The 18235-nt window shown below is 41.6% G+C and overlaps 1 protein-coding gene across 17 annotated transcripts in view; it reads right to left on the reverse strand.

Annotated features, from left to right (window-relative positions):
* agbl5 (AGBL carboxypeptidase 5) overlaps nucleotides 1–18235 on the reverse strand; it is a 264564-nt gene that overhangs the window by 108047 nt on the left and 138282 nt on the right. For 2 of the 17 annotated variants that reach the window (XM_085996897.1, XM_085996896.1), the window contains exon 14: nucleotides 13970–14048. The exons of the other annotated variants lie outside the window; for them this stretch is intronic. In XM_085996897.1, the coding sequence (XP_085853023.1) occupies nucleotides 14014–14048 (35 nt within the window). In that variant the 3' untranslated portion in view covers nucleotides 13970–14013. The remainder of the gene's footprint in view (nucleotides 1–13969; nucleotides 14049–18235) is intronic. 17 annotated transcript variants of the gene reach the window in all.

The following is an 18235-nucleotide window of genomic DNA, read 5'->3' on the forward strand; positions in this document are numbered from 1 at the left end:
ACCACATGTGCAGGAAGTGTCGTCAGCTGGAGGAGTTCGAGCTCCGGGTTTCGGAGCTCGAGCAGCAGCCGGCGTCACTGCGGTGCATCCCTGAGGCTGAGAGCTACGTGGATAGCACATTTCAGGAGGTGGTCACCCTGCAGCATAAGAGTGCGCAGGCAGAGAGGGAATGGGTGACTGTCAGACAGACAAGGAGGACCAGGCAGGTAGTGCAGGAGTCCTCTGAGTGCATCTCATTCTCCAACCAGTATCCAGTACTAAATACTGGTGAGGACGATGGTTCCTCTGGGGAGTACAGCCAGAGCCAAGTCCACGGCAGTACAAGTGGCTCAGCTGTACAGGGTGGGAGGAGGAAGATCGGGAAAGCAATCGTGGTAGGGGATTCGATAGTTAGGGGAACAGATAGGTGTTTCTGCAGCCAGAGACATTATTCCAAGATGGTATTTTGCCTCCCTGGTGCCAAGGTCAATGATGTCACTGAGCGGCTGCAAAACATTCTGAGGGAGGAAGGTTAACAGCTGGAGATCGTGGTCCATATCGGTATCAACGACAGTTAGAAAGAGGGATGAGGTCCTACATGCAGATTTTAGGGAGCTGGGAAAGAGATTAAAAAGCAGGACCTCAAAAAGTAGTAATCTCTGGATTACTCCCTGTGCCACAAGCTAGTGAGTAAAGAAATAGGAGGATAGAGATGATGAATGTGTGGCTGGAGAGATGGTGCGGGAGGGAGGACTTTAGATTCCTGGAACATTGGGACTGATTCTGGGGGAGGTGGGACCTGCATAGGCTGGACGGGTTGCACCTCAACAGAGCCGGGACCAATATCCTCGCAGAGGGGTTTGCTAATGCTGTTAGGGAGGGTTTAAAATAATTTAGCAGGGGGATGGGCACCAGGATGTAGCATTAGAAGGGAGAGACAGATAGCACTAGAGTAAGAAATAGTAAGGTACTAGGTGGGGTCAGACTAAGAGAATAAAAGGCCTAAGATAGGTTTACAGAGCATGTGTAAACACATGGTAAAGTGTGTTAAATAAGGTTGGTGAGCTGCAGGTGCAAATAGCCACATGGGAATATGATGTCATGGCGATGAGAGACCTGGCTCAAAAAAGGGCAGGATTGGGTACTAAATATTCCTGGATATAAAGGTGCTCAGGAAAGCTAGGGAAGGGAAGAAAGGAGGTGGGGTGGCAGTATTGGTTAAGAAGAATATTACAGTGCTGGAGATGATGTCCTGGAGGGGTCAAGGACAGAATCTATTTGGTTAGAGTTAGGAAATAATAGAGGTACCATTACACTACTAGGTGTATTCTATAGGCTGCCAACTAGTGGGAAGGGTATAGAGGAGCAAATTTGCAGGGAAATTACAGAGAGGTGCAAGAACTATAGAGTAGTGATAATGGGGGACTTCAACTATCCTAATATAGACTGGGATAGTAATAGTGTGAAGGGCAGAGAGGGGGAAGAATTTCTGAAGTTTGTTCTGGAGAACTTTCTTGATCAGTACATTTCCGGCCCACAAGGAAGGAGGCATTGCTGGCTCTGAATCTGGGGAATGAGGTAGGTCAAGTGGAGTAAGTGTCAATAGGGGAACATTTAGGGAACAGAGATCATAGTATCATAAGGTTTAGATTAGCTATGGAAAAGGACAGGGAACAATCTAGAGTAAAAAATACTTAATTGGAGGAAGGCCAATTTCAGTGGGTTGAGAACAGATCTGGCCCGGGTAAACTGGAGTTAAGGATTGGCAGGCAAAACTGTAATTGAACAATGGGATGCCTTTAAAGAGGAGCTGGTTTGGGTACAGTCGCGGTACATTCCCACGAGGGGGAAGGTAGGGCAACCAAAGTCAGAGCTTCCTGGATGGCAAAAGAGATAGAGTATAAGATGAAGCAGAAAAAGCGTGCACATGACAGATGTCAGGTTGAGAATACAAGTATCAGGCTGAATATAGAAAGTTCAGAGGGGAAGTGTAAAAGAAAATAAGGGAGGCAAATAGAGAGTATGAGAATAGATTGGCAGCTAACATAAACGGGAATTCAAAAGTCTTTTATCGGCATATATAAATAGTAAACAGAGGAGGGGTAGGGCCAATTAGAGACCAAACAGGGAGACCTACGCATGAAGGCAGAAGGAATGGCTGAGGTACTAAATGAGTACTTTGCATCTGTCTTTACCAAGGAAGAGGATGCTGCCAAAGTCATAGTGAAAGAGGAGGTAGTGGAGATACTGGATGGGATAAAAATTGATAAAGAGGAGGTACTAGAAAGGCTGGCTGTAAGTAGGTAAGTCACCAGGACTGGATTGAATACATCCTAGGATGCTGAGGGAAGTTAAGGTGGAAATCGCAGAGATATTGGCCATAATCTTCCAATCCTCTTTAGATACAAGAGTGGTGCCAGAGGACTGGAGAATTGCAAATGTTACATCATTGTTCAAAAAAGGGTGCAAGGATAAACCCAGCAACTACAGGCCAGTCAGTTTAACCTCGGTAGTGGGGAAGCTTTTAGTAACGATAATCAGGGACAAAATTAAGAGTCACTTGGACAAGTGTGGATTAATTAAGGAAAGCCAGCACGGATTTCTAAAAGGCAAATCGTGTTTGACTAATTTGATTGAGTTTTCTGATGAGGTAACAGAGGGTTGATGAGGGCAATGCGGTTGATGTGGTGTACATGGACTTCCAAAAAGCGTTTGATAAAGTGCCACATAATAGACTTGCCAGCAAAGTCGAAGCCCATGGAATAAAAGGGACAGTAGCAGCATGGATACGAAATTGGCTAAGTGACAAGAAACAGAGTAGTGGTGAACGGTCATTTTTCAAACTGGAGGAAGGTATACAGTGGTGTTCCCTAGAGGTCAGTACTAGACCATTGCATTTCTTGATTTACATTTATGAATTGGACTTGGGTGTACAGGACACAGTTTCAAAATTTGCAGATGACACAAAACTTGGAAGCATAATGAACAGTGAGGAGGATAGTGATAGAATTCAAGAAGACATGGACAGGCTGGTGAAATGGTCGGACACGTGGCAGATGAAATTTAACGCAGAAGAGTGCGAAGTGATACATTTTGGTAGGAAGAACGAGGAGAGCCAATATAAAGTAAAGGGGGTGCATGAACAGAGAGACCTGGGGATATATGTGCACAAATTGTTGAAGGTGGCAGGGCAGGTTGAGAAAGTGGTTAAAAAAAGCATACGGGATCCTAGGCTTCATAAATAGAGGCATGGAGTACAAAAGCAAAGTAGTTATGATGAACCTTTATAAAACACTGGTTCGGCCTCAACTGGAGTATTGTATCCAATTCTGGGCACTGCACTTTAGGATGTGAAGGCCTTAGAGAGGGTGCAGAAAAGATTTAAGAGAATGGTTCCAGGGATGAGGAACTAATTACATGGATAGACTAGAGAAGCTGGGGTTGTTCTCCTTAGAGCAGAGAAGGTTGAGAGGAGATTTGATAGAGGTGTTCAAAATCAGGATGGATCTAGACAGAGTAGATAGAGAGAAACTGTTCCCATTGGCGGAAGAGTCGAGAACCAGAGGACACAGATTTAAAGTGATTGGCAGAAGAACCAAAGGCAACATGAGGAAAAAAGATTTTACGCAGAAAGTGGTTAGGATCTGGAAGGTACTGTCTGAAAGGGTGGTGGAGGCAGATTCAATCGTGAATTTCAAAAGGGAATTGGTTAAGTACCTGAAAGGAAAAAAATTGCAGGGCTATGGGGAAAGGGCAGGGGAGTGAGACTAGCTGAAGTGCTCTTGCAGAGAACCAGCACAGGCTCGACGGGCCAAATAGCCTTCTTCTGTGCTGTAACCATACTATGATTCTGTGAAGTGATTTTCTGTCCATAATGGCAACGGGGATACATTTATTATTTTTATGGTAAAGAAGCAATATGGAATTAATAAATTGCACCATAAGGGCAGGAGAACACTCAGGACAGCAGATGTGAGTTTACTGTAGCCAGTATAGAAAAGGGGCTAAACTAGTCAAACTTAGAGAGGATAAAACCCCAGGTCCAGAATAATGCGCATACTAAAAGAATCTAGGGAAAAGACAGCTGAGGAGGCACTATATAACAATCAATTAGAAAAGGGAATAATGTCATTCCAATTTTTAAAAAGGAAGATAGAACAGGACTAGGGGGGAGAAATTCAGTATCACCCCGTTTAGGGTGCGATTATCAGCCGGGCGCAAAGTTTAGCGCCTGGCGCTAATTATCGCCTCCGACCGCAAACTTGGCTTTTATCGCCCCTGGAGGTGATTGGAACACTAAATCAGGCGCTGCACACCTGTCTTAAGGCGCAAAGGCTGAGGAACGAGGCGCTAACTCAGAGCGCTGGCGAAGCTCGTGTGATGTCAGTCAGCGATGGAACACAGACAGACTGTCGCCGGCCAGTTCTTAAAGGGGATTGGGTCGATCTTGCTCTCCATCCACACCCTGCTCATTGCAGCCTTGAATCTAGGCCTGGAGAGACCTGTACATCAAATCTGTTGGAAAGAACAATGGAGAGGCCCAGGAAAGAGCTGAGTGCAGTCCCCATAGTCGCCTCTAAATCGATGCTCGACTGATGTCACGATCTGCGGGCGCAGGAGATCATGGCGGTAGTGTTTAGTGCTGCCGCAAAATGCCTAGTCAATTTCATGAGTGGCGCAAACATCGCCGTGCACGGGCGCCAGTTGCTTTGCGCCACATTAGCGCCCTCTTAAGGCGCTAACGGGAGGCGCAAACCAACCAAATTTTTCCCCCCAGTTACCTTAACATTGGTGGTCAGAAAGATAATGGAAACTTTACTCAAAGACGTAATAGAAAAACATCTAGAAACCAAAAATATAAGAGTCACCAACCTTATTGTTGAAAGGAACTATCAGATAGAATATAAAGGTAATGCATGTGGCCATGGTAGGATACTCTTTATAGAATGGATTCAGGATTGCTTCCCAGATTAGTAATATTCTTGTTTAACAAGGAAAGCAGCATAGTTTGATTTTGTTGTGGGAAATTAAGTGGAGTAATTAACTGACATGAGAATAGGTAAACAATTGGGAAATAATGACCACAGCTTAAGGAATGATATGAGAAGTCATGTGATATATGAACAGGCTAGGAATAGAGTGCCTCGTTCACCAGCCATGGCTACTTCAGCTAAATGGCAAATTAATGGGCAGGGACAGACAGTGGCAAAACTCGTGAACAGTGCACAACTAGTCTTGGGACAAAGCTAGCAGTGCATGGTAGTTCAGCAGCATGGGCCATTCAATGCTGGGCATGCTGCACTGGCAGACTGAATTGCAGAATACATGGCACCATGGTTGGAGTAAGTTAATATAGGCACTAAATACAGGACTGGCATGACTAATGTGTTGGTTTCCACACATTCTGTGGAATCCTAGTGTCCATAAAGATTAGCAGCCTTGATAGTGTGTCTAGTGCAAAACACATGGTCCCTGTGAGTGAGCCACTGGACTCACGTGAAGGACCTCTTTTGGGGGAGAAAGTTAAAAAGCATGTTTGCAGTCAGAACAGCAGATGGATGTATTATTTTTATGGTACAAGCAGTAGGAAATTTATGAATCTTGTCAAAACCATATTTTGTTCATTCATGTATTTCATATAAATAAAGAAGTTTCTTGGTTTACAATTGTGCCTCATCTCACTGGAATGCTTTAGTCAGTCTTCCATAAAAACAAGATAATGCACATGGCATTACATGCAAGATTACAGTAGCTAGTATACACAAGCAGGGGTCTGTGTTATGATCCCTGTATCGTGCTATAATTTAAATAGATAGGATGCACTCTAGATCACAAGGGATAGGTGGTCCTCTTATGGGAGTGACCTGTGATGCAGAACTCGAGAGAATGTCCAGTGAAAACCATTGAAATTTGTAATAAGGGGTCACTGTAGATGTACTTTTCATAATAGTCTTCAGCTTCTGCTCTTCCTATGTACTCGAGAACAGTATTCTTACAGAAGACACTGCGTTCCCATTTTTGTATCTGCTACGCCCCCGCCCCCACCCAAAAAAAAATCAGAACTCATAGTAAGATGATGCTCTGCTAAAGTCATAAACAAGAATTCAGAGAGCAATTCTATCGGAATTTTTTCTAAAGGGCATCCAGGCCCAACTTGATGTTGACTGGTCATCAGCCAAATCTTCAAAATTCAATGGAAACTCAGTGTTGAAGTGAACTGGGCAAGCACTGATTAACCAGCTCAGAAGTCTCCAGATCGAGCCTGGATACTGATCTGTGGATTCCCATTGATGGTCCTTGTTACTGATGTCAGTGAAGCCACTCTCACTTTTATGTTGAAGCCTGCAATTGATTTACACAAATGAGGGAAAAAACAGTTTAAGTGTATGAATATCTCCCAACAGGTGCAGGTATCCCTCCCAGAATAACTAGGGTTTTTTTTTTGCAGGGCAAAGGAGATTACTTCATTGAACATATTGCTTCCCACATTAATGGTCACCATTCCAGGGAAAGATCTACTTTACAACAAAAACAAAAACAAATCAGTGCTCAAACAGGCTTGTGATTTATATGCTTTAGTTATTATATGTACACACATGATCGCAATAGGAAAAAAGGGAACAATGCAAGAGAAAATATTTTTCAAAAACATACAAATAAAGTTTATTTACCAAAAACACACATCTGAAACAACTTCACAAACTCCACAAGAATGACAAAATCACAGCAAGAACATTCAAATTACACAAAAAAGCAATTGGCATGAAAATTTGAACTCCTTATAGGAAAACTCAGGTTTTTCTCAAATGTAACAAATTAGTAAGCAAAAAGGGGAGAAGTAAATAAATGACAAATTGTAGCAGAGAAATTTAAGGCTTCCCAACATTTCCCGACTGCTTTTGTATTTATGCTAATATAAATGATGGAGCTACATTATAACAAAGACCCCTGTTCTCCATCCCCCTCCCCCCTCCCTTATTTCAGGAGCACATTTCTGTCACTTTTGTTATTTTGTAAAGCGGCCATAGTTTCCTCATTTTATAGTCGGTGCTATGTGTTATTTTATATCTTTCCCGTTTTCTGAATCAGTCTTACTTTACTTGTGCCATAAACAGTTCTGCAATTTCATCCCTGCACCCCCACCCAGAACAGCATACCTCAGATTCTAGCATATTAAAAACACAGGAAATAAAACATTAATTTTGTCTGACCTTTGTTACACTGTAGTCCTCATATATAACTATGTAAATAGCTTTCAAAACTAAATCAGTAATAAACAGAATATAAAATTCCTTTCAATGTCAACTGATAGTTGATCACACTGCAAAGTCTACGTGGAAATTACTAAATAAAAATGTTCAACACTATGCGGCTATCCTTAATGGCTTCACTGGCTCCATTTACAGAATTAGATTTATAATGAAAAATTTGGCGAGTGAAAAATTTGACTGCTGTAAAATTGCCTGTCAATTTGCAATTAGAGACACGTTTCCAATCCCAAATGAACTATCAACTGAAAGTACTGAATTGAGACAAAACACTTCTTCAATGAGGGTGGGGGTAGAAAAACATTTAACCCCTCATTACACTCACTGCCATCAGTGGCCACTTACACTGTGACACTGGGATGTCACTTGTGCACTCTCTAATCTGAGAATGAAAGGTAGGAGACATGAAGGATAAGAGAAACATTATTTGAAACACAAACAATTTCTGAATATAGATAATTCTGAAGTCTCATGTACATTTACACAATGTCAAATATTTAGAAAAGAACCAACACAGGCACAAAAACCTCTGACTGAAAGGCTGTCATTACAAGGAGAAAATAAAAGTACAAATCAATATTAAGAAATTTCCCACAATCTGCCAAATCAAATACAAAGTTGTGAGCCAGTACCAAACACTGAAAAAGAATTAGTAAAAGACGAGCCATGTTGTGTAAAAAGTCAACTTGGTTATCAAATATTTTTGAAAAAGATTTATAAAACAGTATCTTTTACACTGTAGAGTCAAGAATACAATTACTCAAATGAACATTCCACAGTTGCTCAAATGATCCCTCCAGAGAATGAATTCAAACATAAACAAATCAAAAAGTAGTTATTTAAAATAAATTATGACCTGTTACTACAGCATAAAGCAGATAATCTTACATGTAGAAGAGCAGTAGAATCAGGTAGTTGAACCTTACTACATAATAGAACAATCAAAGCTATTGGATTGTTATTCAGTTTGTTAATCAAAACAACATTAGACTCCAATTGAAAGGATTCTCATGTGGTCACCTGCATTAAGTATATATTAAAATTATCCTCTTATCAATATATTACAACTGCGTAAATAGCTGCTCCAATTTGGCCCTGGTTCCAGTTTTCCTGTGTTATCAGGATTTTATCTACTGCCATAAAAAACTTTTTTGGCCACACCACAAAAAACAAAATGGCCTCAAATCATATTAAGAAAATTTGGCAACCAATAGGCGAACACTATCACAAAACGAAATGTACAGTTAAAGCTTTTCTATGTAATATATTCAAATTTGAGTTAACTTGTGCACATGTGTGTTGGGGGTATGGGAATTTACAGAAAGAACATCGACAGGACGTAGGGTCAGTGGTACTATAAAGCAGAATTTGATTGTATGATCAATCTTCGCATTTCCAGCATATCTGGTACTAAGATAAGCAAAACATATGCTTGTATTCTTCAGACTGGAAAAACAAATTCAATTCTGGTCATTTAGATCCTAATGAATGTCTTTCCTCCAAACAGGTTTCATGTATTGCCCAGTATCAAATTACTGCCAAACACATGTGCATTATAGTAGTGAAAAATTGCTAAGATTCTAATCAAGTGTTCCTGCAATCTCAAATATGGATCTATTTATGCTACACTGGAGAGAGACACAGTTTAGGGCATGCAATAAGTATTTTCACGCTCAGATCCATTTTTTGCTGCATCTACTGAAACATATTTTGGGAATACAATAACTATTAATACACTTTCCCAATGCTTTTCAGAGCAACAAACTTAAAAGAAACAGTATTAATGCCAGTTGTTGCAATTCTACCCATTTATTCTATCCTAAATTAGTGCTGTTCCAACTGCAACTGGTTAAACACATGACGCATCTTCGATGTCTATGCTGAACTTTAGAATTCATGAATATGGCCTCCTTCTTCACTTCTCTGCCCCACAGTGCTAACAGCTGTCTAATAGGTTCGAAAATGTGACCTGTTTCATGACTAAGTATTTGTCAATAAAACCAAACAGTAAAAAGTAATTCTTAATGTAAAGTACAATGTGACAAAAGAAAACAGTTTAGTCTTCTAATATTTTAATAAACTTCTAATGGGATGAGATTTTTTAGCAGAATAAAAATAGGCTTATTGAACAAACTCAGATGTTACTTTATGTCAAGAGACAAATAGTTGTCTTGATTCCTTTAGTTCAGTGTTGAAATGTTTTTATTAAAGTGGTAATTTTTGTACCGGAGAAAATTTCACATTTGACTTTGCCTTTACTATAAGGCTGCTTTTCAAGTTTTTCCTATGTTTACTGGGTATTATGTGCATTTAATATCACAACATGACAACTTGCACAAAATTAAGTCAGTGAAACAAATACCATTTATGTTTACAGTCTTGGAAAAAACCTATTCAAACTAAATTCAGATCTATCACAAAGGAGATAAGAATATAATTCTTTTCAAAAATCTTGCACAATGTTCAAGATATAAGAACACAGCGAAGTACAGGAACAGAAAAAAACTGCAGTCCATCTGGCTGGTCTAAGTCCCAAAAACAAAGAAACTTAAATTTCCCTTGCATTTTATTCTTCCTTCTTAGTAAATGTAGAGGACACATGAATATGGTCCCTGGGATTTGATATATCCCATAAGCAGGCTGACCCAATAACAAACAACTTTGCTGATCAGAAGTAGCATGTAATTCATAACAAACAAACCTTATTCATGCACTGATTAGGCATGCTAGATATTTTATTTTAAAAAGTAACTTTAAATCTAAACTATATTGCTTACAGGTTCCAGTGACATCATCCTGAACCTTACATGATAATCTGCTCTCAATTCATGACATCATCTCCATAACATACAAAGACATGTAAATGAAGAGGCTTCACTTGTGTGTGATATAAGCACATATAAACACATCAGCTGGTTAATGATTTGCAGGCTGAACTTATATGCAGCTGATTTTGAATGCCCCTTTACCCTTGCTTGATTGGATTTGTTTATTTTAAAAGGAAAAGTAAAGTCTAGGAAGTCCTTTTTGTTCATTGTACTCCATTTTAGAGAAAACTATACTTACAAAAATTGTTTTTTAAAAAAAAATCAATTTTCTGGGATATGTGGAGTCTCTCAGATGTGTTTCCTTCCTTGATGAACCATTCTAATACATTGAGGCGGAGTGGAAACAGTGGTTGCAATTCTGGATTCAGAACCAAGGGACCTTACAAAACCACTCTGCCACCTGGGAAATATCTCGTTTCCCTTTATGTAATTATAACCAAAGTTTTAGGTTACTTCATTGATGTAGCACTTCCATATTTAGGGCATATTGACCATATTAAAATATAGTAAACCTTTTTACCTCTTCCTAAAAAAGTCACTCTTTTGCCACCTTGAACTTCCAAGCAAGGGCTGCACTTGGTATAAGGAACTCATTCTACAACAGGTAGGTTTAAATTTGATTTTACAGCTATATTAAATGAAATTCAAAAGGTTTACAAGGTTATCATGTAACTGACACAGCTTAGTGGTTTCTTGGCCTGGTAAATACTGGATAAGCAAATAACAACTGCCTAATACGGACTTGTTATCTTGCAGAAAGGGAAGATTTATCAATAGTGCGTTGTAACAATGACTTTGGTCCTGTGTGAACTATCAAGTTCCTGCTAGAATAAATCTGGCATGTCTGTTGTGCCAGTCATGTTGCTGGTTCCTGGACCATGAATCACATGGAGTAGAAAGTAACCTATTTTTTCACTATACAGTATATGCTGTCCATTGCCATACTAGTACATGAATCAGGTAGTATCATGGAAATTATAGAACAGAAGGAGGCCATTCCAGCTGATCACACCAGCGCGAGTGCTTAGTGCGATGTACAACAAATTTAATTATACAGAGGATATCAGTTTGGTGATTTTAATGTCACTGCAATTTAAAACTTATTTGAGTGGCTAGATTTTCAAAAACAATATTTGAAGTAACATTTCCTTTACTATTGGTACATTAGTTTCAAATCATTGGATGTTTATACGCCTGGAGTTTTTTAAAATAGGTCTTAAAAGCATGCAGTTTGAATTTAGTTTAAAATCAAAATGAAAGCAGTTACTCCTGCCTGGTTAATTTTATAGCTCCACTTATATTAACCAGACAAAAATAATTTATGGTAATTCCACTACTTTCTTATTTATTTCCTCCAAAATGGCTCCCACATATGTCCAAGGTGGCACAAGTGATCTATTCCCACACCCCCTGCATTCCCAAGTGATCTACCGGTTAAGAAGTATCACAGCAAAGGCCAGGAATAAATCAACTTTCCAATTACTCGTCAAAAGTTGTGGGCAGCTTCTGGCTTCTGCTCCACACGTCTTCACAATGGGTGAAACTCAGCCAAATCAGAAAAAACTTAGTTATATAGTGCCTTTCATGACCTCAGGATGTGCCAAAGCACTTCACAGCCAAGTACTTTTGAAGTGTGGTCACTGTTGTAATGTAGGGAAAAGTGGCGGCCAATTTGCACATAGTAAAGTCCCACAAACAACAATGAGATAAATGACCAGATAATCTGTTGTAGTGATGTTTGTGGAGGGATATATGTTGGCCAGGACATCGGGAGAACTCCCCTGCTCTTCAAAAAGTGCCATAGCATCTTTAAAGTCCACCAGAGAGGGCAGATGGGTTCTTTAATGATACCACCTCTGGCACCTGTTGTACTGAAGTGTCAGCCTAGAAAATGTGATCAAGTTTCTGGAGTGGAGCTTGAACCCACAGCCTCCTGACTCAGAGGCAACAGTAATACCACTGAGCCAAGGTGAGTAGATTAAATTGAACCAAACTTTTGTGTTTCAACACAATGCACCACTTACAATTGTATATTATTGATGAGGATTCATATGCTAGGCCACCATTTTGATCTTCCTGGACTACACACCAAGTACCTGCTGATAACACTCGACACTGCTCAGTGACAAATCTTGGTTGTGATAATGAGGATAGTGAGTGAAGGACAGGCACGTCCCCCGCAGAAGAGAAATTTAGGAATGAGCGTTATCACTGGGATACTTTAGTACATTTTCTATGTTCAACAGCAGTGTAGATGGAGGTCTAAAAGTAGGTTGTCCGCGAATGTGTTAGGTCAGACAGTGCATGCCCCAGGAGGAAAAACTGACATCCCCGTTCCCTATACCTTTAACATTTTTCAAATATTTATCCACTTCCCTTTTTAAATGTTTTGCTTTTGTACTCTAACTCTATGAAACCTAGGATCCCAAATGCATTTTATAACTTAAAATTATAGAAATTTACAGCTCAGAAGGAGGCCATTCAGCCCATCATGTCTGTGCCAAATGAAAAAGAGCTTTCCAGCCTAATCCCACTTTCCAGCTCTTGGTCCGTAGCCTTGTAGGTTACGGCACTTCAAGTGCATATCCTAGTACATTTTAAATGTAATGAGGGTTTCTGCCTCTACCACCCTTTCAGGCAGTGAGTTCCAGACCTCCACCACCCTCTGGGTGAAAAAAGTTCCAACTCACCTCTAATCCTTCTACCAATTACTTTAAATCTATGCCCCCTGGTTATTGACTTCTCTGCTGAGGGAAATAGGTCTTTCCTATCCATTCTATCTAGGCCCCTCATAATTTTATACACCTCAATTAAGTCCCCCCATAGCCTCTAAATCATTGATATATACCACAAAAAGCAAGGGACCTAGTACTGAGCCCTGTGGAACCCCACTGGAAACAGCCTTCCAGTCATAAAAACACCCGTCGACCATTACCCTTTACTTCCTGCTACTGAGCCAATTTTGGATCCAACTTGCCACTTGGATCCCATGGGCTTTTACTTTTCTGACCAGTCTGCCATGTGGGACCTTGTCAAAAGCCTTGCTAAAATCCATGTAGACTACATCAAATGCGCTACCCTCACCGACCCTCCTCAATGATTTAGACTTCAATGTAGGGAGCATGATTAAGAAGTTTGCAGATGATACAAAAATTGGCTGCGTGGTTGATAGTGAGCAAGAAAGCTGTAGACTGCAGGAGGATATCAATGGACTGGTCACTTGTCCTCCCATTTTTAAAGATTTGTACATCTGAACCCAAAGTGTTTCTGCTCTTCAACTCCTTTTGAAGTTTAATTATTAACCTCTTATTCCTATTCCCAAAATGTATCACACCTTTCTCCAAATTAAAATTTCAACTGACATCAATCTGCTGACCTGTCTACATCCATTTGAAATCTTAGTCATCAGTTAGCCACACTCCCTATTTGTGTTGTCAACAAATTTTATTAGGATAACCCCATACCAGAGTCCAAATCCTTTTTTGAGAGGCAGAAAGAGAAAGAGAAAAAGAGATTGAGAGAGAGAGAGAGGAGGGAGGGAGGGAGAGAGCAAGAAGGGAGCATGATAAAGATAGAGAGAAAGATAGAAAAGCAATGATCATAAAGCAGACCCCTATGGGACATCACTGTTTATATCCCTCCAGGCAGAAAAACACACATGAACTACTACTATTTGTTTTCTGTCCTTTAACCACCTTCCTATCCATATTGCCACACTCCAATATCTCTGTCTTAATTTTATTCACAAGCCTCCCATATGACACTCCAGCAAACTGCTTTCAAACATTTATATACAACATCCACGCATTTCAGTACATTCCATTATTTCCTCCTGTATTTTGCCTTACAGAAACTTACACACTAGTAATGTTAGGCTGACTGTTCTGTAGTTACCTGGTTTCTCCATTTTGGAATAGAGGTGTTACATTGGCAACCCTCTAGTCCTCTCGAACAACTTCCACATCTAAGGATGCTATAAGAAAATTGTAGAATTTTACAATGACTGCTGTAAAATCAGCCCAAGATCAAGCTTTCAGCAACCTAACAACAGTTAAAGGAGACAGTATCCTTTTACAGTTTAAAAAGTGGCAAAATATGCTGTACTTCAGTAGTATATTGCCATCCCATGAAAGTATGAACACTCTTTTCACCCTCTTCCCCACACCGTACTGATATTCCCACTCATCAGTCCCCCCAAGGTCAGCAAGGGAAAGTAAAAGCAAAGTGCACCAAGACCACCAAAGCTTTTAGTCTGAAGCAGTACAAGAGTGGAGATTTCCCACCCGAGTCCCCATTCCCCTGCAGGTAGGTGTCGAGTCTCCGTTAGCTTACCATTTCAGACTGAGGAGGCACTAAGTGCAATAGGTGTTAAACCAGTGTCTTACCACTGTATGCTGCTCGAACATGTGTCACCACACCACCACCGTGAATATTTTTAAGAAAACGTCTCAGACATAATCTTGATGTTACTGTCCTCTTATAAAGCAATGAATGATGGCACACACTACTGCAATAATTGCAACTGGTAAATTTGGAGAAAAGGGAAATCTATTTAGCATCATCACTGGTAAATTATAAATTAAAAAACTATGATCTGGAGCCAACCATGGCTCAGTAGGTAAACACAAGAGATGGTGTGCCAGTAAGCCAGAGACCAGGAAGGTCCAAGCTTTTATTCTTGGTCTGTGCTAAGTTAGCCATCCTCAGCTGGAATGGTACTTGGGGCACGACAACGGACCTCAGCTTTCCAAAGCCAAAGGAGGTGGAAGGAACAAAAAAAATAGTATGGGCTACCACCCCGGGTACCCAGTCACCCCAAATGGAAGTGTGGGTGGATGCCAGGTGAAGACTGAGTCAGGCTCAGCTGCAAAAGTTCTTCAATGGCTAAATTGTCCTCCCACACTCAATCTACATTCACACATGAAGAATAGTCTCTTCATGGCAACAGGTAAAGGTACAAGCTGGTCAACATTACTACATTAACACTTGGATTTTGATGTAGGGTGGGTTTAGGAGTTTAGATTCGCTCTTTGATGTCAAGCATAAAATGCACACTTTGGCTGGAATTTTATCAAAACAGTGTGGGGGTTTGGGAGCAGGTGGGAGGTTAAAAGCACTGAACTTAACAGCACATTGGGAAGCCGACTTCAAGCCGCCGGCTTCCGCATTTAATTGGAGTGCGTTCAGCTGCGAGCGAGGAACCCCGTCAGGAGAAGCGGATTAATTATTTAAAGCAATTACCAGCTAGTTAAAAGGCTATTAAGAGCCATGTTTACCTGAGGGGGGGGGGGGGGGGGGTAGGGTATTGAACATTGACTGCGTGTCCATGGGATTCCTGGGCTTCCTGAACCTCGCCAGTGAAAACAAGTCAAGTGCAGAGCAGCAGTTGAGGGGCCGAACAAACGACAGCCAAAAAATCCCACAAATACTCAGACCTCGCACCTGCTTCTTTGGCTAAGGGAAAGGCTGACATCACTTGTTCTGACAGTTTGCTTTCAGGAGCTTGCAGGTGATTTCTACAACTGGAGGTCACTCTCGAGGATTGTCTATCTGGTCTCTACTTTACATCCGTCATATATCAGATCAGCAGGGGTGCCGCTTAAGCTGTTTCACCTTGGACCTCAGGTGAGGACCAAGATGAGCACCAGCAGGAGCAACAGCAGCCTTCTCCTCACCGACCTGCTGCTCCACAGGAGATGGGGGTGCAGTTCGCAGGAAGCGATATCCCCAACACAGGGTATATGGGCAGAGGATCAGCTTTCTGGACATGACTGAACATCAGTGCCTCAGGAGGCTCAGGGTATCACGTCAGGTCGTGGCAGACATTTGTAGCCTGCTGGAGAAGGCCTGCTGCCAAGTGGGCATGCATTACCAGTGGCTGTCAAAGTGACCACCGCCCTCAACCTTTTTGCCTCAGGCTCCTTCCATGGATCTACAGGAGACATTTGCAGGATCTCGCAGTCAGCCGCCCACAAATGCATCACCCAGGTGACCAATGCCATGTTTGCCAGGGCAGGCAGTTATGTACTTTGCCACCGATGAAGCCAGTCAGAATGAACGGGTGCTTGGCTTTGCTGCTCTGGCTGCCCACAGGTGCAAGGCATCATCGACTGCAGATGTGTGGCCATTAAGGCACCCCCATATCACCCAGGGCCGTAAGGGCTTCCACGGCCTCAATGTGCAGCTCATCTGCAACCACAAAAAGATCATCATGCATGTGTGTGCCATATTCCCAGGAAGTTGTCATGATTCATTCGTCTTGCGCCAGTCCACCCTCCCTCAGCTCTTCACACTCCGACCAGACTTAGCGGCTGGCTGCTTGGAGTCCAGGGGTATCCACTGAAGACGTGGCTGATGACACCCTTGAGGAGGCCAAGCAATGAGGCCGAAGAATGCTACAATCAAAGCTAAATGACGACAAGATGTGCATTAGAGCAAGCAATCGGGATGCTGAAGATGCCCATCAGATGCCTGCACTACAGAGGAGCAAGGCGCAGAGCCTCTTCGGAGGAGCAAGGCACAGAGCCTCTTCAGCGGCGGACATGGCAACAGCAACGGCGCACATTACTGCCTGGGATGGCCTCATAATAGCACAATTTAGTTAGGTTGCACCAGTGCACCCAGATGCTGAACAAACTTTCCCCCCCTGCCCAACCAAAAAGCAGTCCTAAAATGACCAAATCACTCCTGTCACAGACACCCATTACTCGCAGTTAAATCATGTCTTGATGGACAACATCTGTAGAGGGTGACTATGAGGGAGAAGCGTGACACTGCATTAAGATGAAGGTGAGTGTCAGTGGTGGACAGTAAGATGGGGATATGAGTAAGTTCATAGACAGGGACGGATGTGTGCAACTGCAGGGTAGGTTGGTGAGAGTAGTGATGTCCAGGAGTAGGCTTAGGAAGGCAGATTGAGGGCGTTGGGGTGACACGCATATCAGGGTGTAGTTGAATGTGGCATTGTACTCACCTTTCCTGATCTCATGAGGTCATTAAATCTCTTCCTGACCTCATGAGGTCATTAAATCTCTTCCTGCACTGTATCCGGGATCTTGCCACCACACTCCTGCTACTCACTTCTGATGTTATCTCCAGCCATGCCTTCTTGGTGTCGGAGGCTGGCCTCTTCCTCCCATCAGCAGGGAATAGGACCTCCCTGCGGGCTCTAACTCCTTGCAGCAGGAGTACCAGGGAGGCATCACTAAATCTAGGGGCAGCTTTCGGGTGCTAAGACTGCATTTTCTGTTCTGCAACAAAACCAAATCTCCCTACAAGCAAACAAATCTCTCTACAGAAACAAATCACTCTCTCTGCCACCAATGTCTCTCCAACCTGCAACTGTCATCTTTGCATTTCTCCTTTAAATACCTGAGCTGAAGTGGACCCATGCGTGACATCATCACGCACGCACCCATTAATTGGTCAGGAAACCAGGAAGTCAGATGCAAATGCAGTGGCTTTGTTAAAAAGCCACTGGAAAACGCGCCGTTTAAACTTCCGGGTTCCCCACGCAATCCAGGGCATCCCTGCTGCCAACGCATCAGAAAGGTAAAACTTCCGGCCTTTGAGTCAATAATACCCTGGCTAGAGGATGACAAATGTTAGTAAGGGTACAGAGATACAGAAAACAGAGCCGAGTAACATATGCAATTTAATGTTAACAAATGAATTTGCTGTAAAATGTCACAGTTAAATGTTCTCATTCCGATATAATTTAATTTCTGATAATGTTGAAACCTGTAAGCAAATTATTCCTTTGTCTTTGGTAAATTTAAGCTTTCAAAGCATGGTTGTACTTGGAGAAAAGTTAGAAACTACATCAAAATCTCTTGTGACTTGGTTACTTGGAACTCAAATTAGCCTATGTGGGACCAGTGTAAAAGAACATAATCTCTTTCATGTTGATATTTTACTTCCTTGACTTATGTTTGTTTGATTCAATTCTGTCAGCAGTGAAAAACAGCAGTTACTTTTACTGGAATGTTGTTCTTCATTAGCGTCATCAATGATTCAAAATAGAAAAGAGAGAGAGATAAATTTAATATTGCATTTCCTGGTTGAATTGGCCTCTTACCTGCTTGTGGAACTGAATGCACAATCAACTGTTATATTAAGAAAGCCTAATAACAATAGAATCATCTTGGTCCCTCTCTCTTA

Source organism: Somniosus microcephalus, chromosome 9 (assembly GCF_052327205.1).
Source record: "Somniosus microcephalus isolate GS21.2 chromosome 9, FLI_Smic_1.0, whole genome shotgun sequence".
Taxonomy (NCBI): domain Eukaryota; kingdom Metazoa; phylum Chordata; class Chondrichthyes; order Squaliformes; family Somniosidae; genus Somniosus; species Somniosus microcephalus.